Source organism: Dipodomys spectabilis, unplaced genomic scaffold (assembly GCF_019054845.1).
Source record: "Dipodomys spectabilis isolate Male_0828 unplaced genomic scaffold, ASM1905484v1 ptg000095l, whole genome shotgun sequence".
Taxonomy (NCBI): domain Eukaryota; kingdom Metazoa; phylum Chordata; class Mammalia; order Rodentia; family Heteromyidae; genus Dipodomys; species Dipodomys spectabilis.
The window spans coordinates 7657662-7683442 of NW_024870772.1; the positions used below are offsets into that span (position 1 = coordinate 7657662).

A 25781-nucleotide genomic window follows, 5' to 3' on the forward strand; every position below is an offset into this window, starting at 1 on the left:
CAGCATGGGGATACACAGGTGAGCACAGCTGCTGCTGTTTTTAATGCAAGAGTAAGTCATTTCATTTTTTTTCTGGAGAAATGCAACAAGCAGAGGGTATTATGTGTTTTTAAACCGAGAGTTAACTTGTGAACAGTGGTAGAGCAAACTGCCATGTTTACCAATAGCCGATGGAAAAAACGTGGTGTGATTGTTTTGTGTGTGTGTGTGTGTGTGTGACTGTGGTTTTATTTACTAAAGAATAATATTGTCTGTACAATTGTGTTGACAGTGGCTGTCTCCAAGTAAACGGTGAAATGTAATGCAGCTTCCAGTCCATGCACACTTCCACTTGCCATTTGTGCGTCCTTCCTCAGTGGGAACCTTTAAACCCTAAATTCCAGAGAAGGAACATAAATACATTATCATGGACCTGAGGGATTTTTACCTGTTGGCTGCTCTGATTGCCTGTTTAAGGCTGGATTCTGCAATAGCTCAAGAACTTATTTACACGATTAGGGAAGAATTGCCTGAAAATGTACCCATAGGAAACATACCAAAGGATCTGAACATTTCTCACATCAATGCTGCCACAGGGACGAGTGCCAGCCTTGTCTACAGACTGGTTTCTAAAGCTGGAGATGCCCCTTTGGTGAAAGTATCCAGCAGCACTGGGGAAATTTTCACCACCTCTAACAGAATAGACAGAGAAAAACTCTGTGCTGGAGCTACTTATGCTGAGGAGAATGAGTGTTTCTTTGAACTTGAGGTGGTGATCCTCCCCAATGACTTTTTCCGGCTGATCAAAATCAAGATAATTGTCAAGGATACCAATGATAATGCCCCCATGTTTCCATCTCCTGTCATCAATATTTCCATCCCAGAAAACACTTTGATCAACAGCCGCTTTCCAATTCCATCAGCAACAGATCCTGACACAGGCTTCAATGGTGTACAGCATTATGAATTGCTAAATGGGCAGAGTGTTTTTGGACTGGATATTGTGGAAACTCCGGAGGGAGAGAAGTGGCCACAATTGATTGTTCAGCAAAACTTGGATAGAGAACAGAAAGATACCTATGTGATGAAAATCAAAGTGGAGGATGGAGGCACTCCACAGAAATCCAGCACAGCCATACTGCAGGTCACAGTAAGTGATGTAAATGACAACCGGCCAGTGTTTAAAGAGGGTCAAGTGGAGGTGCATATTCCAGAGAATGCTCCTGTGGGGACCTCTGTCATTCAGCTCCATGCTACTGATGCAGACATTGGGAGCAATGCTGAAATACGATATGTGTTTGGTGCCCAGGTCGCCCCTGCAACCAAAAGACTCTTTGCTTTAAATAACACTACTGGGCTGATTACAGTTCAGAGGTCCTTAGACAGAGAAGAGACAGCCATTCACAAAGTGACAGTGCTAGCCAGTGATGGCAGCTCCACTCCTGCTCGAGCCACGGTTACCATCAATGTCACTGATGTAAACGATAACCCTCCCAACATCGACCTCAGGTACATTATAAGTCCTATCAATGGCACGGTGTATTTATCAGAGAAAGATCCTGTCAATACAAAGATTGCCCTCATTACAGTTTCAGATAAGGACACCGATGTGAATGGCAAAGTGATCTGTTTTATTGAAAGAGAGGTCCCATTTCATTTGAAGGCAGTCTATGACAACCAGTATTTGCTAGAGACCTCTTCCTTGTTGGACTATGAGGGCACCAAAGAATTCAGCTTTAAAATCGTTGCCTCTGATTCTGGGAAGCCCAGTTTGAATCAGACTGCCCTAGTAAGGGTTAAGCTTGAAGATGAAAATGACAACCCACCAATTTTCAACCAGCCTGTAATTGAGCTGTCAGTTTCTGAAAACAACCGACGTGGGTTATACTTAACGACTATTAGCGCCACAGATGACGATAGCGGGAAAAATGCAGACATTGTTTATCAGCTTGGACCGAATGCCTCCTTCTTTGATCTGGACCGAAAGACAGGAGTTTTAACAGCCTCCAGAGTCTTTGACAGAGAGGAGCAAGAACGATTCATTTTCACAGTAACTGCCAGGGACAATGGGACCCCTCCCCTGCAAAGCCAAGCGGCTGTGATAGTTACAGTTCTGGATGAGAATGACAATAGCCCCAAGTTTACTCATAACCATTTTCAATTTTTCGTGTCTGAGAATCTGCCAAAGTATAGTACTGTGGGGGTGATCACAGTGACAGATGCAGATGCTGGAGAGAATAAAGCTGTGACTCTTTCCATTCTAAATGACAATGAGAACTTTGTGTTGGATCCCTACTCGGGAGTCATAAAGTCAAATGTCTCCTTTGATAGAGAGCAGCAGAGTTCTTACACTTTTGATGTCAAAGCCACTGATGGAGGGCAGCCACCTCGGTCCTCGACCGCCAAAGTCACCATCAATGTCATGGATGTCAATGACAACAGCCCGGTGGTCATTTCTCCACCATCTAACACTTCTTTTAAGTTGGTGCCCCTCTCCGCCATCCCTGGGTCTGTGGTGGCGGAAGTTTTTGCCGTGGATATTGACACCGGAATGAATGCAGAACTCAAGTACACCATCGTCAGTGGGAACAACAAAGGGTTATTCCGGATTGATCCAGTAACAGGTAACATCACTCTGGAAGAAAAGCCAGTGCCCACTGATGTGGGTTTGCACCGTTTGGTGGTCAATATCAGTGACCTGGGGTACCCTAAGTCTCTGCACACACTCGTGCTCGTGTTTCTCTACGTCAACGACACTGCCGGAAACGCCTCCTATATCTACGACTTGATCCGCAGGACTATGGAGACCCCATTGGACAGGAACATAGGGGACAGTAGTCAACCCTACCAAAACGAGGACTATCTCACCATCATGATCGCCATCGTCGCCGGAGCCATGGTGGTGATCGTGGTGATCTTCGTCACCGTTCTAGTGCGCTGTCGCCATGCCTCGCGGTTCAAAGCCGCTCAGAGGAGCAAGCAAGGTGCCGAGTGGATGTCTCCCAACCAGGAAAACAAGCAAAGCAAGAAGAAGAAAAGGAAGAAAAGAAAGTCTCCCAAGAGCTCCCTTCTGAACTTTGTGACTATTGAAGAATCCAAACCTGAAGATGCAGTTCACGAACCTATCAATGGGACAATCAGCCTGCCAGCTGAACTGGAGGAGCAAAGTATAGGAAGATTTGACTGGGGTCCAGCACCTCCAACCACCTTCAAACCTAACAGCCCTGACCTGGCCAAGCACTACAAATCTGCCTCTCCACAGCCTGCTTTTCATCTCAAACCAGACACTCCAGTTTCGGTGAAAAAGCACCACGTGATTCAGGAGCTCCCTTTGGACAACACCTTTGTCGGGGGCTGTGACACCCTTTCCAAACGCTCCTCCACTAGTTCAGACCACTTCAGTGCTTCAGAGTGCAGTTCTCAAGGAGGCTTCAAGACAAAGGGTCCCTTACACACCAGACAGGTAAACGAGCACTTTTACTGGTCTATAAGTACTGCATACAAGTGCCCAGTCAACCAGTATTAACGTGCCAGTGTGTCTATTGTTTGGGTCTAACTTTAGCTTAGTTATAAAAGAGGGGAAAAGAAAAAGAAAAACAAAAACAAAACAAAAAAAAATAAAACAACCTGACCCCCTTTCTATTCCACTGGGGCTCAGTCAAGAATTTTTAGCACAGCTTTGAAATTTCCCAGTTCTGAGAATTATTTAACCTCCAATTCCCTTCAAATGGTAAAAGATGAAAAGAGGAAATTATTTCAAAATGTCCCAAGATAATGTTTGAGGAAGAAGAAGAAGAAGAGAAAAATAATCCTGCTAGGCCAAATTCTGCTGCTGGGGTTTCCAAATTGCCTGCTTCAAACATTTCATATTACCTCTTGATCTAATAAGTCACCTTCAAATCTCAAGTAGTAAGTGACATTTGAAGGTCTGATGCCAATTACATTGGAGCTATGGTTACTAAAGGGGTTAACGTGTGTGGAGTTTTTTAATGTCTTTAGACAAGATAGTAGAGTATTAAATGTAAATCAGTGATGAAGCAATGATAGTTGGTAGATTGCAACTAAGCCATATAGGAGGTCATCTCTTTGATTTCAAATTATTTTACTGTAATATAGTAAATTGGATCTTTGACAGATAGATTTTCAGTGTCTTCCGTGGCAAAATACTTTCAAAAAAAGAAAAAAAACCATTTTCTTAATATAACCGATTTATTGAGAAAAGAATGAATCCATTGTAAATATTCTCTCATCTTAGTAATGCATAAGTGATCTGTCATAACTCATTTTAAACTGTGAAACACGCCATATGAAGAGGGATTAAGAGGCTGAGAGACTCATATTTCAACCAAATCCAGAATTAGTTTTTCTTAGGTCTAATACTTCCTTGTTAATAAAGATTTAAATGCAGTGCTGTCTAATTTATTTCACTGGTGCCTGTCTGTTGTCACAAAATTTGAATGTCGATAATAGCCTGTAGATGGCACTAAGGTATCATGTCGCTTGGGCTGGCAATGGGCCAATCTTATAGTAGCAGCAAAAGGGGGAGTGGGGGGAGGGAAGGATCAAAATGGTAGGACAGCCAAAGATACCTTCTATTTTAATGATAGCTGTTCTGGACCCACTAGTATTTAAGTTCATTCATTTGCTCTTTTATGGTTAGCTCCCAACACACCAACTTTCTAGGATTTCCTAATCCAGGTTCTTACTATTTTGGGATGGAGTCCAAACCTAGTCATGGCCCATTCACAATTGTTAGATAGAAAATTAAGTAAAACAAAATTCAAGCACAGAATAGTCTTGATAGTCATTGATGAGAGTTTGGAAAATCCTAAGCTTCCTCCCCTCCCTCCCTCCTTCCTCCGCAATGTGGTATAGTAGGATCTCTAATCAATTTATTCTTCTGAGATGACTTTAAGTCTTTAAAGCAATAAGATATTTATGAAAATAGCTTAGATAACAAATCACAAATAAATTCCCAGAATCTTAAGTATAGTGCCTGCAATTATATGTGTAAAATCACCATTGGAAATGTCAAAATCTACAGATCATTTTAGAAGCACAAAGCTTAGAGCTTAAATACACAAGACAAAATCACTTAAAACAAGATGAAGTGAAGTAAAATAAATAAATCAGATTCAAGCCCAGGAATGATCTGTGAGGTTATCACATGCAAGCTGGAAGTTAAAGGACAACTTGTTTATCTATGTTAACTTTATTGTGACTTGAAAAGAGGATGGTACTTTAAAATGTGGAAATTGTCACTAGTTGCTAAAGGGTTAATTGCAAGCAAAGGATTTGGTAAAACCAGATGGCTATAATTAAGAAGTTGCTATTTTAATGGAAATAAATAAAGTATTACTGCTCATTTTTAATATGAAGGTTTTTCACAAAGTTTATAACATTTTATGATTCATATTCTATCTTGATGAAGCTAATATGATTTAAAGCTTTTCACATAAAAGCTCTTTTCCAAAGAAATGTGCTATTGTACTTCCTAAATCTTTCTTTTCATCTAAGTGTATTGGATATTAGCTTTTAGGTACATGCCAACTTTGTCTGTGTCCCAACAGCTAAACTTATATAATTATATATATATAAACATATATATATTTATACACAAACACACACTCACACACACATATATACCTATATATACATATATGTGTATTTATTGCAGTGATATAAACGTTAAGTACATTTCAGCAAAGCATGTACAAGACTTTTTCTTGAAGTCTAGTGTATCATAAAGATATTTGTTGATATGATGTAATCCTTGAAGTAGGATATTGAGTAATTCTCTAACTGGAACTGAAGTGCAATTTAGATATTTCTTCTGACCATGTGGCACTCTGCAGCTTTCCAACAAGCATTTTGATGGCCAAGTGTAACCATAATTCACAATTATGATAAAGAGTTACTAAAACAGCTTTTTTTGCACCTTTTAGAAGTTTCTGTGCTGAAAGAGAAAAAATGCAGTGATGTTGGAGAAAAAGAAATATTAAAAATAAGTGGAGAGGTACTCATAATAGGTATAGCAGTGCATATGATTTTAGGGTGGAAAAGCCTGTTTTCTGTAATGACACATATATTGCTCTTTGAATTTTTGTTTCCACTGAACTATAGACATGATCTGAAGTTGATTTAGTTAAGATAAGGAAACAATCTATCATTTCCTTGGTTAGCTCTTTCATTTCCACTAGTGGCTATTATATAAGCTATACAACTTGGAAAGTAAAGTCTATTGTTACAGCAGCTTTTGAAAGAACTTTATCAAATAATCTATGATCTGTGAATATTTTCATTCTCATAAACCATGTCAGATCACCTCCATTTTATGGTTTTTAATTGATACTGGGTAAAACCCAAAAATCTTCAGTAAGTTTGCCAAACATAAGTACCACCAAGTTGTATTTTCTGTGCACTGAATGCATGTTTGATTTCTATATTATGGATTGGTTCATACTACTTGGGATTCCTATTTTGTCTGATTACTTCTTCCTTGTTTTTTTTTTTTATATTTACCTGCAAAGAATGTACCCAACAATTGCACACTATTCCCCCTCTTTTCACAGGCACTTTATCTTTTTAAGCTTTTATTTCTACTCAGTATAACAAATCTATCACTACATGTTCCACTAACTGCTTTCCATAAACTTCTGTGAGTGTTCTTAGCATTCCCAGATTGAGAATTTCCATAGCTTAAGCAAAAGATTATTTCTCAGTATGTGTTTATCTAAAAAAAAAAAAAAAGGAAAATTTTGTCATCATAAGTTTGAGAGAATGATAACATAATCAATTCCAATAGGGTTTTTTTTGTTTTTTGTTTTTGTCAGTCGTGGGGCTTGAACTTTGGGCTTGGGCACTGTCCCTGCGCTTTTCAGCTCAAGGCAAGTGTGCTACCGCTTGAGCCACAGTGCCACTTCCGGTTTTCTAGTGGTTTATTGGAGATAAGAGTCTCATGGATGTTCCTGCCGCTGGCTTTAAACCGTGATTCTCAGATCTCAGCATCCTGAGTAGCTAGGATTACAGGCGTGAGCCACGGGAGTCCGGCTCCAGTAGGGTTTTAAATGATAACATTCTTGGGTGTATTTTCCCAAGAAGAGAAATTAGGGTATTATTTGTGGAACTGATTTTAAAATGCATGTTTTCAAATTGTGGGATGTTCCAGAACCACTTGGAACACTTCTGAAAAGACAAAAAATTGGAAGTCACTGAGAGAGGTTGTGGTTCAGTACCATTGAGTCAGACCTACAAAGGCACCTTGGTAGCCATTTTCTAGATAATATTGATCCTGCTAATCTAGGGAACAAACTTTTAGAACCTGCCTTAGCATACTGAATCAAGAAAGCTGAGCTCCTTTCCTCTCTCATAATATCATCCAGCAGACCTGCTTTTGCCCAACCCAACTCTCACCCACGTATTGAAAGCGTTTTATTGTAGCTGGAGGCTTTACAGTAAGCTGTTGATTGCTGTTTCCTAACACAGCAGTTGACAGCAGTTGGGGAATTAATCTTCCTGGTCCCAGTGTGCTTTTTTACAGGATGGGAGTGATAATAAAAATGTTAAGGTTAAAAAATAGTGATCTATTTACATTTGACAAGTTCTACAAGTAGTTATACAATCTATGAGAGTTCCACAGGAGTTTGGTTTAGGTAAAGAGTCGTATTTAGTTTTCTCAATGGAATGTTTCTTTTAGAGCTTAAATATCCTGACTAACTTTTTAAAATCTAGGGTAGTTTCTCATATACACAGCTATGTATGAACAGAAAGATTTGTACATTGAAAATGTGAGTATATATTGTACTCAGGAGTGTACATGTGCTTTAACAGCCGTAAAGGGAATTGCTTTTTCTTCAAACCAGCTAGATACATTACATTACATCCATGATTACTTTTATTTTTTAACAGTAATCTAATACAATCACTACTGAAATGTTATTGTGTCATGTAAAACACAGGAGGCAGTCACAGCACTGATATTTAGAACAGTCAGGAAGAAAAAAATCTGCAATTGAAAGTGAGGGGAGCAAATGTTAACTACTGTGAGTCAAGCAAAAATGTTAAAATATTTTCAGCTCCTGAACTGTGGTGTATACTTACTCTGATGGTTGAACTTGGGTGAGACATTATGAAATATGACTCAACTTCAAGTTATTTTAACAATGTTATGAATTGTGTTTTTTTTTTAATTTCTACTCTCTTTCCTTGAGTATATGTCTTATGGTCATAAACTTAAGAGAAAGAAGGTATCTCTTTGGATATTCATTCAAATGTTTGAAATAAAGACTGGCAAACTATTCAGGATTGCTACTTTTTTTCTTGGATTTTTTAGACAAATATTTGCTATTTTCTCTTACAATCATGATGCCTCAAACCTATGAAGTTCAAGCTATAATCTGGCACTCGTTTCTAACAAACTTAAAGAGAATAGAATATGAAAAATTGCAACTGCTTTGAACACAAGTATGTGTGCAAATTCCCAAACAGTTGATAATATAGAATCAATTTCTATAATTAACATTCTATACATTCACTTATGCCCTAAATTTTATTGCAATTACAGATAGAGGATATACTTCAGTGTCTAATTGAGATTTGACATCTTCATATTTTGATAGAAAAGTTGGATATATTAAAAATATTTCTCACGACTAGGGAAATAATTCAGCAGTAGAGCACTTGTTTACAATGTCCAAGACCCACAGATTCTACTCCTTAGTATGGGAAAGAAAAAGAAAAAAAAATTACAGAGAAATTTTCTGTCAGTAATAATACATTGTTTTATGTTTGTATTTTCATTATTATTACAAGCTATCGCTTACCTTGCACTGATAGGAACAATTAAGATAGGTAAAGAAAAATGGAGGATTTAAATTCTATGTGAACCACAAAGTTAGAACTCAATTTCTTCATAGTGTGACATATTGATTCCTGGGGTTTAATATTTCGTACTGACATATAAGATATCTAAAAATTATACACAAATTATTAGGTTTAGCTTCTCGGTGAGATCTTATTCCTGCTGCATTGTTTTACACTATAGAAAGTGGCACTTTTCAATCGTATTTTCTTCTAACATTTTTTCAATTACTTTTATTAGATTTTTCAATTTTGTTCGTTATTTTTATTGTGTTTTTTTTATTGTTTTAGTTGAGGGAATTCAGTCATTACCAAGTGTCAAAAACTAGAGTGTTTATGTTGGTTTATCTATCTAGTTGGTATGTTTACATAGTCTCTAGGCCAAGTAGAATGTGTACATGTTCCAGTTTAATACTTCAAAGTTTGACTTTGCTGGTGGTAGATGCTTAAATGGTGTACAATTGAAAAAAATCAAACCAAATGTATTGTCTTATTACTTTCATTTAAAAATCCTCAGAGTAAGACTTATCTAAATTTAGTCTTGTATTTGCATGAACAGGATTCTTTATTCAAACTATGAATTAGATTCTTGATAATGTTAGCAAATAAGTTACTAAACATTTAACTTCACTAGTAAGTAAGATCTGTGGATTTAGTTTTGTTTTTCACTTTCATAACACATAATGTCGCAATTAATGTTCTTTGTAGACTTGAACATTTCTGAACCCTTAGCCCCAAGTTATATACTTTCAAAAATATGATTCTATCAAGGGCTAACAATAGTGAGAGTTTTAGGAAATGAATCAAGTAGAGTCAGACATTCAAAATAATGATGCTAGTATCTCATGACCTTTGTATAAATGAACTCTCTTTCCCCCACAGACACACATTTGTACTATGCTGTAGATGTAAATGCAAATGTAGTTCAGAATATGGTCTCTCAGGCACATAAGGAGATATACTCCTCTATTTAAGATTTCATCAGTTCTTTCAGAAAACTGTTAAAAATGTCAAACATTTCATTCAGAAAGGAATACATGCTTATTTGCCTTTCTTTGATACAAATCTTTGGCACTGTCAATCATTAGCAAGATAGAAAATTTAAAGATATATACTAACCTGTATGACTTTTTGCCTTTTCTTTATATACCTTTTCCCCTAGGACATGATTCATTAAAACTGAAATTCCTATGTAAGTTAAACAATAGTTCTCTAACAAGTAAACTGGAAAAATCTATAATTAACCTCCTCTCACTTATATTTTGTCCCATAAACATTTTGTCTCATGTCCACAAGAATAGTGTCAGAATTTTCTGAAGCATAACGTATAGCTTTAAGAAATTCACAACTCATGATCACTTATTAAAGATCTATTTATGCATATATATAAAATAAGTACATTTTTGCATTAAAAATTATGGATGGAGATCACATATTACTAGGGGTGGTGAACTTGTGATTACAATCAAGATTATTCAGGCATATTTGAGTGAATTCCTCTAGTAATTTTGTACTAATTGTTGCAGTATTTAAGGAGGCATACAGGAAACCTACCTCTTCTTGGGAGGATTTTAGCACCTTTCATTTTAACATGAACTGTAAGGAAGAATTGAGATGTATTCTATTTTATCTCCTTCATATAGTGTCTTGTATTTAGCATGCTTTGACTGTTTGTGTATCTATCTCTACATTTTAGTATTACACAGCCTTGCTGATATCCAATTTCCAAACTTTCTTCACAGTCTTAGCTGTTGATTAAGAAACTCTCTAATCCCTTTCAGGGTATTGAGAAACTAATGGGGTCCAGAGTATTTGGATCTTTAAGCTTCCATTATGAATGGTATGAAGAATTGTCATTGAGCTGGTATTTGCATATATCTCTCCCAGTGCTAGTTACTTTGCCTCCTTTTTTTGTCCTCCTAATCTTCAGCTTTCATCCTGAGAATATTTATTTTAGTCGGAAATAAGCATGCCAGTGATAGAAATTTGGGATTCACCTCCAAATGAATGCCATCACAGACAAGGAAGCTCTGGCACATTTTGCATAGATCTGTATGAACACAGTGAACCCTTCATAAGCTCTTAGATTGCAGGAAATCAGTGCTGAAAATTAAGTGGGGTTTTAAAGATTTGCAAAGTAGAGAGCTTTGTATAATGCTGGTATTGCAGGTGCCTATTAAATACGAAGTAAAGGCTTTGTAATACAACTCTAACATGTTTCTCTCCACATTATAGCGATTTATAGCCTAGGGAATTAGTCTTGCTTGTTTTTTTTCCAAATATAAAACCATTCAATGTATCTAAAAGAATAGAAATCTTAAACATATGTCTTACAATGGACAGATTTGTTCCTTGCTGATTCTAAAGATAGATGCTATGGGTTTGCTTGTGGTAACCTCTGATGTTCATTATCTGGCTACACCTTTCCTGAGAGGAAACTCAATTGTATCACAACTCTTTTCTGAACATTAACCAGATGAAAACCTTAGGAAGCTATCGGACTACATAACATTGCTATAATGAAGATGATTGGGTACTAAGCCCTTTTTCCTCATAGGAATTTACATTTATCATTTCTCAGACTATTTTTAGAATTCCTCTTTGCTTCATTTGTAGATAGTGTGTATTTGTAGCACAGGACTTAATTTCAGACACAGTTACCTTCTGTGAGTCTTCAGTAAAGGCCTAAGCTTTCATTTTTTTTAAAGCTTAATATCTCTGACTGACCCTGTTACACACAAATCGGTGGAAATAGCTAAGTTCATTTTAAATAATTTTAATGAATTTTATACTTTTTTCCACACGGAAAAAAACCATAATCCATATTTATCTAATAGTAGAAACAGTAGCTGCTTATGAGTCATCATAAGGAATTGATTTTGAAAACAAAATAGTTTTGTTGTTTTTCTGTTTGTTTTTTTGGTGGGGCTGTAAGGTCATAGCCGCCCCATTTCAAAGAATAAAGGTTTTATTTTCCCTCATTAAACAAACCACACTGTGAAGACAAATAGAAACACACAGGATTTATGAAATGAAGCTGTAGCTTTTAGAGGGAGAAAATGCCTTCTTCTGCTGACAGAATTTCTCTAGTAGATCTTTTCTGAGCGAGAGAGAAAAAAATAATACTGGTGTGTTTCTATAATTCGGAGGATGCAGCTAGGCTGTGCTTGTGTGCTGTAGCAGCAGCATGCTGCGGATGTTCAAATACACAGTTACATAGGATTCTGCAGGAAACTTGCTGTCGAAGGTGCAAGTGACAAATGGTGACAAAATGGAGTGAGTTCTGAGTTGTGAGTTGGTACCCTTCTGTGTTATACATTCATGTCATTGAACAAATTTTCACCTTGGCATTCTGAAATACCACTAAGCCTTCCTGTGTGTGTCAGCTGGGGACACCTGTGAACTGGCAACTTTGATTTGCTCTGCTTCTTGTCCTTTACTAGCTAGACAATATTCATTTGTATGATTTGGTATATATCCAATTTCTTCTCTGTGTTTTTAAAATCATGAAGTTCACATATGTAGATCTTATATGTGTGGATGGCATGCAAGAATAGATTGAAGACACACGAAGTGTCATACAAGACCTAGAATGCATTCTTTTGTGCTAGATGTAGGGAAAAAATTCACTTTATATTTATCTATATCTATATACATCTATATATGTTATTTTTAAATGTGTGTTTTTCAAAGTTGTATCTTGCCAAATTAAGGAATAATTTTTAGACATACAATTGAAGAATATTACAACTCAACCTATTCAATTTTGCAATTGAAAATAAAGCAGAATTTATGTGAAAACATTTTTCCTTGACTCACATTGAAATCAGTATGAAAATTCTGCTACAGTGTGTTGAAACAGACACAATCTCAGGATATTTTAGTGTGACATGGACTCGCTTTCATTCTTGATTTTGACAGTAAGATCTTCTGTCAAGCAGTGGCATGAAAATACGTTGAATCCTCTCATTGATTTTTAAACATGGTAATTATTAAGCAAAAGCATTTCAACACCTAGAGTCTCTATTTAGACAATTAAATTCTGCTCTAGCTAAGGGTTATTGACTTCTGGATGATACTGGACACTGCAGTCCTCGGGGCTTAAACTATTCTGGTAGGACCATCTGTTATTGGCAGGACTGCCTATCCTTGCCAGCAGATACAGGGTTATCTTCAGGCAAATAGTCAAGATTGCTCAAAACATGAACCTATTCCTCGATGATCTTTCTGTCTTAAATGCTAGTTCAGAAGAGTCAAATAACACTAGTTAGAAGAATACAGATGAAAATGTATCTAACATATCGTTGTATTTCCAACATGCAGCTTGTAACAATGCTGAGAAGAGGGAACTTAGCAATCAGTAAATGTAGTGAATGCTGATTTAACTTGAAAAATCAGCTGATTTTAGAATTAAATTTTACCTATTCATTTTATTTTCCAATGACTTAATCTAATAAACACACAAAGAAGACATTTGTAGTCTAGTTCAACATAGATTTTTCCACCCCTTAATGGTATTTGTCATTTCTGCTTTTCTTCTAATTGCCACTATGTCTACTATTTCATACACCACTCTGTCTACCAATCTTACTACTTTTTAAAATATTGGCTTGCTTGCAGAAGGACAGAGGTGAGATTAATAAAGGATTAGCTTCCTTCTTTACCAAACATCCTTATCAAAAACTTTTAGCAAAATCTCTGAATACTTAGATACTTGTACTGGTAATCAAGAGTTCATTTTGATATACAACTGATAGACATATATTTTGGAAAAAAACAAGTATCATATAAAATTTCCCCTCTCAGACTATTTGGCATGCAGAGAGTACACTAGAATCCAGTATAAAATCTATAAAAGGAAATGAAAAATATAATTGAATAGTGATTAATGCAGTGTCTGGATTCTGTATTAAATTTTAGAAAGATATATTTAGTCTCTAATGGAACTCAGAACAGTTTTGCATTCCCAGGATTCAAATGTGCCTTTGAAATTATCTGACCTATTTAAATTCGTTTCCAGCGGAAGGAACAGAGACTATGAGAAACAGTTTGACTAACAAAAATGACTTGATGAACTACTATGTCAAAGCAGGGTAACATTGCTCAGATGGTGGAGATGTTTGTCGGTTCTTGTTTGTTCTGTCTGTTAAAGGTATCTAGTCATGCCTTCTTCATAGGTTTTTTGAGAGTGAACCTGTACATTTTCCTATCTGCCTGATGTTACTCAGATATTTAAGGAAAGTTCTTCCTCTCTTTTGTCTAAGGAGAACCATTTGCCCCTGACAAAAGTACCCATGTTGGGTTAATGAGTGTTGATTTCTTTTATATTTTTGGTTTTTTTTCTAATTTGAGTTCCAAATTTACCTTTTCATAAGTTAGGCACTTGCATTTACATTAGTCTGATTTTGGTTTAAAACACTATCTATATCTATCTACCTATCTAATTTATATTTTTCTGGTTACTAAAGTGTTATGTGAAGTTTAGTAACAACATGATAATACAGCACATTTGATATTTGTACCTATTGTCCTGTGGTTACATGATTTTATTGTGTTTAACTTTGAGAATTTTACCTATTTCAGTTTTACATTACATTTTTAAAAATATTCTATTCTTTTTATTATTCGTTGTTGATTGAGTTCCTTGTTGATTCCCCATAGGAGCCCTACCATCTGGGGATTTTCACCTTATGCATCACTCCTATTACAAAACAACATATAAGAGAGCAAATCTGTTGCACAGTCAGTACTTAGCACAGCTGGAGTCATTTGAAACCTGCTGGTTCTTGCTTTCAATTATTCCATAGACTAGAAAGCATCCCTGTTGAAGTAATGACATCTACTGTGTAATCAAACTATTAACATTCCTTGGAGTATATGGTTCATATTTCTGGGATTTATCAAATAGATAGTAGAAGGATAATATCCAAAAGTTTTTTGTATTTTTCCTCATTGTAAAATAATAAGCATTTCTTCACAAGTTATTTTTAATGCCTGAATATGGAAGTTTACAATATTCAAGCATGTGGATAACAGAAACATTAATGAGATCTAAAAATATGAAAAAATAACAATATATAACAACACCTTTAATTAACATCCTGGGAGCAAAATCATTTCCTTTCTTGGAAATACTTGAAATTTTATCAAGATAAAATTGTTGATTTGAACTTAGAGCAGAATGTAGTTGGTGTTTGTAACCAATTCAATTTTTACCAATCAAAAAATAATATATAGTCAAACTTTAATAGAATTTATTGGACTGATATTGTAAAACACATACACACAAACACATAATTTTTAACATAGTGTTTACATTTCCTCCCATCACACTGTATATCAATTGTTTTGGATTGGCCTTTAATTTTAGTTTTATTTTCATTTAAGACAAAAACTAGTAAGAAGAAAGGACTTGAAAACCAAACAAATTGAAAGAATGTTTATTCTTTGTGATTCTGAAGTTTAGCCAATCAGATTAAATAGGACAAAGTAGCAGAGATTGTCTTTGGCTTTTTATTTTACACTAAGATGTATTTTCACTGGCTGAGAAGATGACTTTAGTGGTAGAGCGCTCGCCTAGCATGCCTGAGGCTCTGGGTTCGATTCCTCAGCACCACATAAGCAAAAAGAAAAAAGTCGGAAGTGGTGCGGTGGCTTAAAGTGGTAGAGTGCTAGCCTTGAGCTGAAGAGCTGAGGGACAGTGCCCAGGCCCAGAGTTCCTCCCCCCCCCCCCCCAATAAAAAGAAAAAAAAAAAAGATGTGTTTTCAATTGTATGGATTTGACCTACTAAACAATGCAGGCACAATATCTGGACGGACACAGACCTCATGGAATTAATTCATGACTTAGAGTATGACATACAGTAGATATTCAATAACTTCTACTTATTCTTGCTATGTAGGAAAACATGGAAGCACGTAAGCTGAATAACCAGTTATACACTGTATCTGGCAAAAACTCAGTTATACACTGTATCTGGCAAAAACAAGACTTGAAGGTTTTGGATTCATTTCTTCTACTTCTTCTTCTTCCTCTTTCTTCTTCTTCTTCCATTCTTCTTCTCTGTATGGGTCTTGAACTCTGGGCCTGGGTGCTCTCCCTCAACTCTTCAGCTCAAGGCTAGCATTCTACCGCTTGAGCCACAGCACCACTTCCGGTTTTCTGGTGATTAATTGGAGATCATAGTCTCACGGACGTTCCTGCCTGGGCTGGCTTTGAACTGCAACCGCAGCCTCCTGACTAGCTAGGATTACAGGCATGAGCCACCTGCGCCCGGCAAGGATTTCTTTTTTGTCAAACATACAGCATTCTTCCTAGCATCAAGTAACATATAGTGCCCTTAGCTATAATAGTATGATCCCGCTTTATTTCAATGTTAATGATAGCTCTTAATGGAGAGTTCCAGTAAGTCTGTATCAATTCCTTTTCAATGATCAGAACCTTACTTTGCAAGAAAATTATTAGGACTGCCCCCTTCCTCTTTATGAAAGACTGCATGTATCATCTTCCTGAAACTGACTGTCAGTCACCTGACTGTGAGTCAGCAAAGCACTCTAGACTCTGAGGTTTCTTTGTCCGCTGAGGTCACTTCCTGAATGGCTCAGGTCATGCCTCCTTTAGACAGTGAGAGACTCCCCAGACTCTAAGATCATTTCCACATCCTCTGTGACCACTCCTCCTGGCTTTCTCTATACAATCCCACCCATTCACAGTCCCCTCCCTCTTATTTCTTCTCTTCTTGCTCCTTCAGGCTCTATCTTGTGCAGTTGGCAGTTTGGTCTCTCTTTCACGATAAACCATCTTCTGCCTGAACTGCATTGGAGTTTCCTTCACTTAACCCTTATAGAAATATCTATTTCCTACACTGTACTTTCATTTCTTCCCCTTGAGGAACATGGTTAACTGAATTTTCTCACTTGGCAATGTGAAGGGTTTTTTCTGACTTCTAAATACTTATTTGGATGAACTCTTGACAAATAGAAAATATCTAACCTTCAATATATTTTGGTAAAAGAAAATATCCAGTCTTATTGAACCATCTTATTTTTTATATTTTCCTTAATGGATTGACATTTATCTAAGATTTGTATTCTATGGATTTAATTAATATTATTTAAAAATTTAATATTCAAATTTAAAAATTCAACCAAAGACATGCTACATAATTCATTAATACATAGATAAATTAGACATTTTATTTTCTATTTGATCTGGGGATGGTATTATACAAAATATTTTTTAATGGCATTACTTTTGCTTACAATATTTCTGTGGATTTTAAATATAATGCATTGTTTTCTTAAAACCTCCTTACTTAAAGAATACATTCATGCTCTCTCAGTTTTAAATTGATGTCATAATTTAACTGAAATCTACTTGAAGTTTTCTCTCTCTAACAAACACAAACATACAGACATGCCTATTAAAGACTTGATATTTCAAAAGGATAATGAAATTCTAAGATTTATTACTCTAATTGTTAAGAATGCCAGGTGTGTATCATTTGTTTAAGGAGAAACTTTTTTTTCATCATATTCTTTCTAAAATCACATTTTTTCTGGTATGGGAAAAAGTACTAATATAGTTGGAATAAAAATTCATTTAAAAATTTCTAACATTGTCCTATTTGGTATATTAAAAATTACTTTGGAAACATGGCATTTATTGATAATCTAACGTAATAAATCAAAATAGACAGTGCTTCTAAATAGGGAGTTTCTCTTTGTAAAAGAGAGATTGAAAAATGATACTTTGAACCAAGATCTATTAAAAAATAACGATTTATCTTTCATACTTTGAAATGAAATGAATTAAAGAAGTCATGGTACATAGATGTTTGAACCTAGCTGTAAGGTTTAATGTAATTGGTCTTTGCTTAGAGATTGTTGTGATTTTGGCAAGTCCATTTTCTTATGAATATTTATTCCAATATCTTAGCAAACCAGCACAATAAAATAATTGTGGAAAATGGACAACTTTGATTTCATTATAAAAAAAAAATGTCAGAATTGACATTGAATTTTACTCTTTAAATTTTAGTCAAGACAATTTTATTTTTATTACTGCATTTCTATTTACTAATTTACATATCGATGGCTCTATATATGAATCATTCCAAATTTTCAATCATTTAAATGAAATCTTTCCTTTATGAAAAATAATGTATATTACCTCACTTGCATATTTTTTGCAAACATTCTTTAAAAGAAAAAAACATTTATGGCCAGAAGATGGACTATTTTAATTGCAATTAGACATCAGTGATAACCATCAAGCTGGTGACTAATTCTAAAAGGATTTTTCCAACTGTTCTGTGGCTGCTTAGGCAACTATCACCAACTAATTACTGTAATTAAATGAACTACAAAATTGAAACCTGCTAAAATATGTAGAGCTTAGGAAGAAAATGTGAAATCACACTTGTTAATTAAATATATTAATGAAAATATAAGCATTTTTTGGTGCTCAAAAAGCAGTTAATATGAGCAATCATACAAATATATGCAGTGCACTTTTTTAAATAAAATGAAAACATCCAGGGTTTGAAAACTTATTTAGGACAAAAACGGAGGATATTCTAAGGAGAGACATGTTTACATAGCATTTAAACAGAGGTTGGCATGGAAATCACAAGTATTGCTCTGTCCACAATAACGAATTTCTGCAGATAATCAGAGATGGTGCAGTCACACCATTACTCACAATGACAGCTAATTTGGAGTTTTTACATAGTTTCATTTACTTGCTTATTATGCAATACGAGACTATGCATGGTCTACCAAAGAAAATAAACCAATAGAAATCATTCAAATCAATATTTGTATTTTTACATTTTTCAATAATTTGCTATGTATTATTTTCCTATTTTAGTCTACACAAATGTTTTTAAACCCATAATTACTTTGCAAAAATTCTACTTAGTATCTTGACAAATTTTTCTCTGAAAATTAGATAATTGGACATAGATTTTTTTTTTCATTTCTATTATTAAACATTAGACTAAGCGCTTTTAGGAATCACTTAGAGAAATATTACTTCTTGGCATGTTTCCCCTTACCAAACTACATCCATCTGGCCTACTTCTTCTTTTCCTCAATTGTTATATATTCAAACATTTCAAATCAGTGTCAGCATAGTTTCAAAGCAACTCTCATCATGACAACAAAGGATTTGCAGTATTACCATTGTTTATATAATCTGTTATCACTTTCTTGCATTGCTGGTGATAACAGCTTTGCCTTTATCCTTTTTGAGATTTTGACTGATTTTTCTCTTGAACTAGAACATTAATTTCTTTTTGAATTAAAAAATAACAAAACAAAAAATCTCAAGCAAGTGACTGGTACTTATTGCGTGACTTGAACTATCAGTTTAAATACAACGATATAGCTGTTATATTTTCACGAGTAATGTAATTTATTTTGAATCTATCTATCTAGATCTATGAATGTATGGTAGTTATCCTTAAATTTAAGAAGAATCAAGATTACTTTAAAGAAAGGTCAGTTAACTCAAATAATACTCATTTACGTTTTAGACATACAAACCAGTGTGAATTTATAGAATAATCTGGATAATCAGAATTGTCAGTCTCCTACCAAAAGAAACCAAAATTATCTAGCCCTTCCCAAAATTTACCACTTGAATGAATGTCAAGCTTGTGAGATTTGGTTACATAAGCACAAATTAAATTTATATTTTGCCACTAAATAACTTACACATTCTGTTCCTAATATTACAGAAACATTCTGTTCCTTATGTGGACATAAGATGTCTCTGAATCTTGAACAGCATCCTACGAATCTTTACTTCTCCAAAAACAATGATTTTGAAATTTCTTCACTTGGTTTCATTTATGACTTTTACATTGTAAAATGTCACTTTGTATAAGTTTTAGGAATACCTAATCTCATTGGTGTCTTAGTAGAGACAAAGCATTATTTTACCCTGTGGAAGATTTTTTTTTTTGGGGTGGGGAAGAGGTTACTCTAAGTGTTACAGAAGTGGACACACATAAGAAGCTCAGGCCCTGAGTTCAAACTCCAAACAGAAAAATAGAATGAAAAAAGTTAGGAATAGCTGGGTGTAGGTGCCTGTAATCCTAGATATACAAGAGACTGGCATATAAGAGTCTAGGTTTTAAGTCAACCCAGGCAGTAAAGTCCATGTGATTCGTCACCAAATGACTATCAACAAACTAGAAGTAAAGGTGTAGCTCAAGTGTTATAGTGTCTGTCTCCACTGAAAAAAGCCAAACAATAGTGCAAGACCCTGAGTTCAATCCCTATGAATGCACAATAAATAATAAGAATATAAAATCAATGTAGAAAATAGACGTATGCTAAATGAATAACTCAGGACATTTACATAAAACACAAACCAGCTATTTGGGGTTGTAACTGATTAAACACAAGCCATGTCTAATAAGGTGAAGACTTACATTAAGAGTTAAAGTTCTGTGTGTGTTCATGAAGCATTTGTCAGAATGAGTCATTCTGGGACCACATATATGGTAAATCTAATCAATTCTCTATTGTACAATCATCAAGTGATGAGTCTACTGGCATCCCACATTAAATATTGTCAGTTATTTTACACATTTCTGTAATGTGTCAATTACTAACTCCTTGATGACTTCCTGGCTTAAAATTTTAACCACACATAGTAAAAAAAATTGACATTACATATTAAAATTTTAAGTTACCCCTAAGGTTCAGATTAAGAGTGAGCCATTTCAGCAGGATAGTAAATTTGTATTTGTTTATTTTGCAAAATTATGATGGATTAACTTTGATAGAGTTTCTAGGTGGGAATGTTACAGTATTAACATGAGGTAAATTTGAAGGTAAAAAATAAAAAATCTGAGAGAGCTGTGCAGATTTTTCTGGTTTAACTGGAAATAGACTCTTGGAATAACACATTATCTTCTGCTTATTGTACATGTGGTTCATTGTTATTTTCCTAGAAAATAAAGTTTGACACATTTGAAAAGATTTTTTTCCCTTTTTTATCTTTATCTCCTCCTCTTCCTCCTCCCTCTTTCCTCTCCCCCTTCCTCCTCCTCCTCCTTCCTCCTCTCCCCTCCTCATCCTCCTCTTCCTTCCTTCCTTCCTTCCTTCCTTCCTTCCTTCCTTCCTTCTTTCCTTCCTTCCTTCCTCCTTTCCTTCCTTTTCCTTCCTTCCACCCTCCCTCCCTCCCTTCCTTCCTTCCTCTCTTTCTTTTCTTTCTTTTGTTTTTTTAGAATGGTGTTAGAGTTTTGTCCTCAGTGTCTCACATTGCTAGACAGAACACTTCTAACTGACCCATAACACCAGTGATTTGTTGCTGTTGTCGTTTATTTGTTTATTTTCTTACTTAGTTATTCTTTAGAAAGGTTCTCATGTTTTTCTCCATGGGTGACGTCACAGAGTAATTCTTCTATTTATGGCATCTTCGTAACTGAAATTTCATGAATCCATCATGCCCAGTATTTTAAAGTGTTTCTTGATATAAAAATAAAGTATTAATAATTCCAAATAACTTCATATTGAAGTTTATATTTCATTTAATTATATATATATGTACATATATATATGTATATATATGTACATATATATGTACATATATATATATGTATATATATATACATATATATGTACATATATATATACATATATATATATATAAACTCTGTTCTTTCCTGAAACTTGTTTTTAGAGAACTCTTTTAACAGCGGCTGCTTTTACTTTCTGATAAGTATTAATAGACAAAAACATTTCAACTATTCCAACTGAAGAGCAGCATTGAAATTGATGAATGATGGGTAAATTTTTACATTTGGATTACACAAGGAGTATTTGGTAAGGGCTCATTTTCAGAACATTGATATGAGAAATTTCCTGAGTATGATTAATTTATACATTATTCTTTTTTATTTTTTATTTTTATTATTTTATTATGAAAATACCATACAGAGGGGTTACAATTACATGGGCAAGAAAACGAGTACATTTCTTATCAAGCATTGTTGCTTCCTCCTTTGTTTCCTTTTCTTATCCCTTTCCATATCCTGCCCCATCCACCCACCCATGTCTCCCTCCCCTCCCCCCTTCCCCCTGCCAAAGTTGTAAAGTTCGTTTTTGGACGTAATGACTTGTACATCTCATTGTTGCAATGGGTCCACCTGTATCCCTATTTAAACGATTTGTTTTCTCCCTTCCCCTCCACAAATTATACTAACATCAAATATAGTGAAAGCAGGGGTTATATCGTGGGGGAGAGACATACAAAGCAACAAAGAAATCATCTTTTAAATAATGTTAGAAACAATCGCATGAAACTAAAAAAAATATTTGAATACTTATCATTGGGTTCATTTCACCCAGCATCAACATTATTCTTATATAATCTCAATACAAGCAAGATATGTGGACATTGAAATCAGTGACACAAAGTTAGAAATCAACTTCTAGTGATGATGTTAGGAATGAATTTTTCTCTCTTTCTATTCTGTTTCACATCATGGCTAGAGAAATATTGATTTAAAGTGTCCCTCTTTTTTCGTAATTTTGGAACTCATGTTTAAATAAAACAACCTCAAACTACTCAAAGTAGGATCTCTCTGTCTCTGTTGCTCTCTTTGTGTGTGTGTGTGTGTGTGTGTGTGTGTGTGTGTGTGTGTGTGTGTGTGTGTGTGTGTGTGTGTTTCTATGTCTCTATCGTGGGGCTTGAATTCTGGGCCTGGGTACTGTCCCTCTCCTGTGTTCTTCAGGTCAAGGCAAGAGCTCTTCCGCTTGAGCCACCACACCACTTCTGGTTTCCTAGTGGTTTATTGGAAATAAGAGTCTCACGGACTTTCCTTCCCCAGGCTGGCTTTGAACTGCGTTCCTCAGGTCTCAGCCTTCTGAGAAGCTAGGATTACAGGCCTGAGCCACTGTCGCCTGGCAAAGTAGTCTCTTTCTAAGAGACTTTGGTGAAGTCTCTTATACTACGAGTATACCTTTCTGATAGAATCAGTAGGGTGAGTGTGGGAAGCCAAATTCTGTTCTACAGAAAATAATTATGCTATCTAATAAGATGGGTTGATTTTTTTCTTTTCATTTTGAAATAAGTTATTTTTATTGTTTTAATTTATTTTTTTTCTATCTTTAAACATTTGTGTAGAAGTGTTGCCATTCAACATAACGTTTATGAATACAGTGTGTCCTTTGATGTCACTCCTTTCAACATTCTCACTCATCCCTTCCCTACTCACCCCTTCTCACACTCTTTTTAACTTTGTAGGATGTAAATTGAATTCTTGACTGCATTCTCTCCCTCTTCTCTTCATTTGTCTACTTCATTCCCTTTGACTTCACTCCAACCTTTTCAAAGACTTGCTTACTGGTTTTTATTTTATTGAACTTTGACTTTGTCTTATTAAGTAATCTAAATTACTTAAAATAAATCTAGGATTCTCCTTTTGTTGATAAGCATATCAGGCTTGGTGAAAAGCTAAATTAATTATGCATTGTTATTCTAAATGTTGATGATCATTTATAGTTACATTATATGCTTATTGGTTATAATTATGATGGGCAGAAAGATTCCATTCAAATATACTTTACAACAGCCAAATATAATAGGCTGTAGAATTGTTGCCTTGAGGAGGGCTATAGATTTCCAGTTTTCTGCTTACTCAACTATAGATTAATATATATGATTATTGATATAATATATGTCAATTATAGGCAGTTGAGGAATGACATGATGAGATGAATGGAACTGGACAACATTAAAGGAACTGGAGTAAGAATTTATTAATGGTGTACTGTTGGGATAGGATTCTCAAATTAAATGTCACCAGAGCCCATTATTAGCACTCTCAAAATTTCAGAAAAGTAGATGCACAAGAAAGTGGAAAGCTCACAAAGTAAGGCTCACAAATTATTTTTCATCAAACATATCAGTTTTCATCAAACGTATCAGTTTTCATAAATATCAACATTTGTTTTAACTAAGTGATGCGAGATTGATTGATTGTACATTAGTTTAACCAGTTATTTAAAAATATATATATACAGAAAATGCATGCTTAAACTATCCATACAAGAAGAAAAGAATATATAATTCAAAAAAGAAAAGCTACATGTTAAAAATAAATATATATGTATGTTCTTAGTAGTCCTTTGAAAAGTCATGAAAAACAAAATCCACCTCATCTAAATTTTTAATAAAATATTTTATATTCAATATGTTGAAGATTTTCTCAGTTTAAAGTATTTTAAACTATATATAAAAGCCTTAAATGTTTGGGCTTTTTTCCCCAATACCATTCTTACCATATTTAGAAATATGATGCCCTAAAGACCCAATCTATTTGCTTATGTTGCTTATTTTCTCCAAATTGTCTGACAATACTTACTGTCTTTATCTTAAGTAAAATTTGTTTCTGCAGATTAATTTGTCACATTCCTACAAGAATTTTTATGTAGATTTAAAATAAGAATACTAATCTTTATATATTTGATCATGTGAATTTTAAAACTGTGTGTGTCAGATGAGACATAGATTTCTATTACTTAATTGCATATATTACATATTTAACCACTATATATTTGAATGACTACCACACATGAACCACAGTAGTATTAAAATAGTTTATTACTTTTACAAAGCCCATCTCATTTTGACAATGGAAAAATTGTAATTCTCAGTATTTCTAAAAGCATGTGTAAAAAATATGTTTCAACAACAAGTTAAATCCAAAAGAATTAGGCCTATGCCAAATTTAAAATTATCACATGTGAAGGAAAGAACAGAAAGTGTTAATTATAATATATTTTCAGTGAATGAAAATGAATCTTTTGACATATAGATTTGCATTAAGGCAGAATTATCAGACTATTAATCCTAATGATGGAGTTAAAGATGGAACAAAATGAAAGTATTATCTTTATTTTTTAGTAAATGTGATAAGAAGTTTAGAAATATTTGAAGCTTAAGAAAACTTGTTTACATATAATTAACTTCAGTAAGTTAATGCCTATTTGGAATGTTTATGTTTATTTTCCTATATTATGTAAAAGTGGCCAAGAGACTGATAGGTTTTAATTTGGTGACAATTTGTACATATTTCAGCATTAAACAAATCACTGCTTTGTAACTGTCAGAGTATTTAAATACAATACTGTGACAATATAGCAACTTGCCAAATAATGCCTATTAATTTTACTGTGGAAGAAATAGCATACTTTTTGTCATTCACATGTGACTTGAATTATATTCCATTCTTGTATGGCATAAGACAACAAACATACCTACTCATACCGAACCAGGCTCACACAGGAACACACACAAGCATGCATACACACACACATACACGCAATACAAATATGAACAAAAGGAAGGAATAGCACACTAATATCCCAGTACATTCCTCTTCTCATCAACTGAATTTTCACAGCATTAATAGCATGATAAGGCAAACTTTAGGTTTTATGTATTCATGACACAACTGAATACAATCCAATTGTGTATGTTTCCTCTATATAGCCTCTCAAGCATCAGTTGTCTTCTTGCAGAATTGTCTGCAATCTGGCCAATAAAAGATAACCTGGTGAGTTACAGACATTGATTGTATGCTTAGCATGTGATGCCACGCCATTGAAACAGAGATGTAGATCTTGGGGACAATTAGAACAATTTACCTTGTCTTAATAGATTTTAAATATGATATTAGGTATAGTAATATCTCAATGAGAGTAGATTGTTTTATATTATATATGTCGTTCAGATGTAAAAGCTAAAAATGATAATAATGTACACCTAGTCATCCTATAAATTGTGCTCTGATGTTACCTAGAATGTTTTTGGTAGACATAACCCTCTAAACTATATTGCTCATTTCATAAATGCAAAATGTATCTTTCATTTCTTATTGGAAGTGTAACTTTCAGTGATCATTCAGTGGCCCTTTCCACAT

At 34.6% G+C, this 25781-nt stretch overlaps 1 protein-coding gene across 4 annotated transcripts in view; it reads left to right on the forward strand.

The window, feature by feature from the left end:
- Nucleotides 1-25781, forward strand: part of Pcdh9 (protocadherin 9) — an 886374-nt gene that overhangs the window by 1645 nt on the left and 858948 nt on the right. For all 4 annotated transcript variants that reach the window (XM_042685825.1, XM_042685823.1, XM_042685824.1 and 1 more), the window contains exon 2: nt 272-3442. In XM_042685825.1, coding sequence (XP_042541759.1) covers nt 407-3442 — 3036 coding nt within the window. In that variant the 5' untranslated portion in view covers nt 272-406. The remainder of the gene's footprint in view (nt 1-271; nt 3443-25781) is intronic.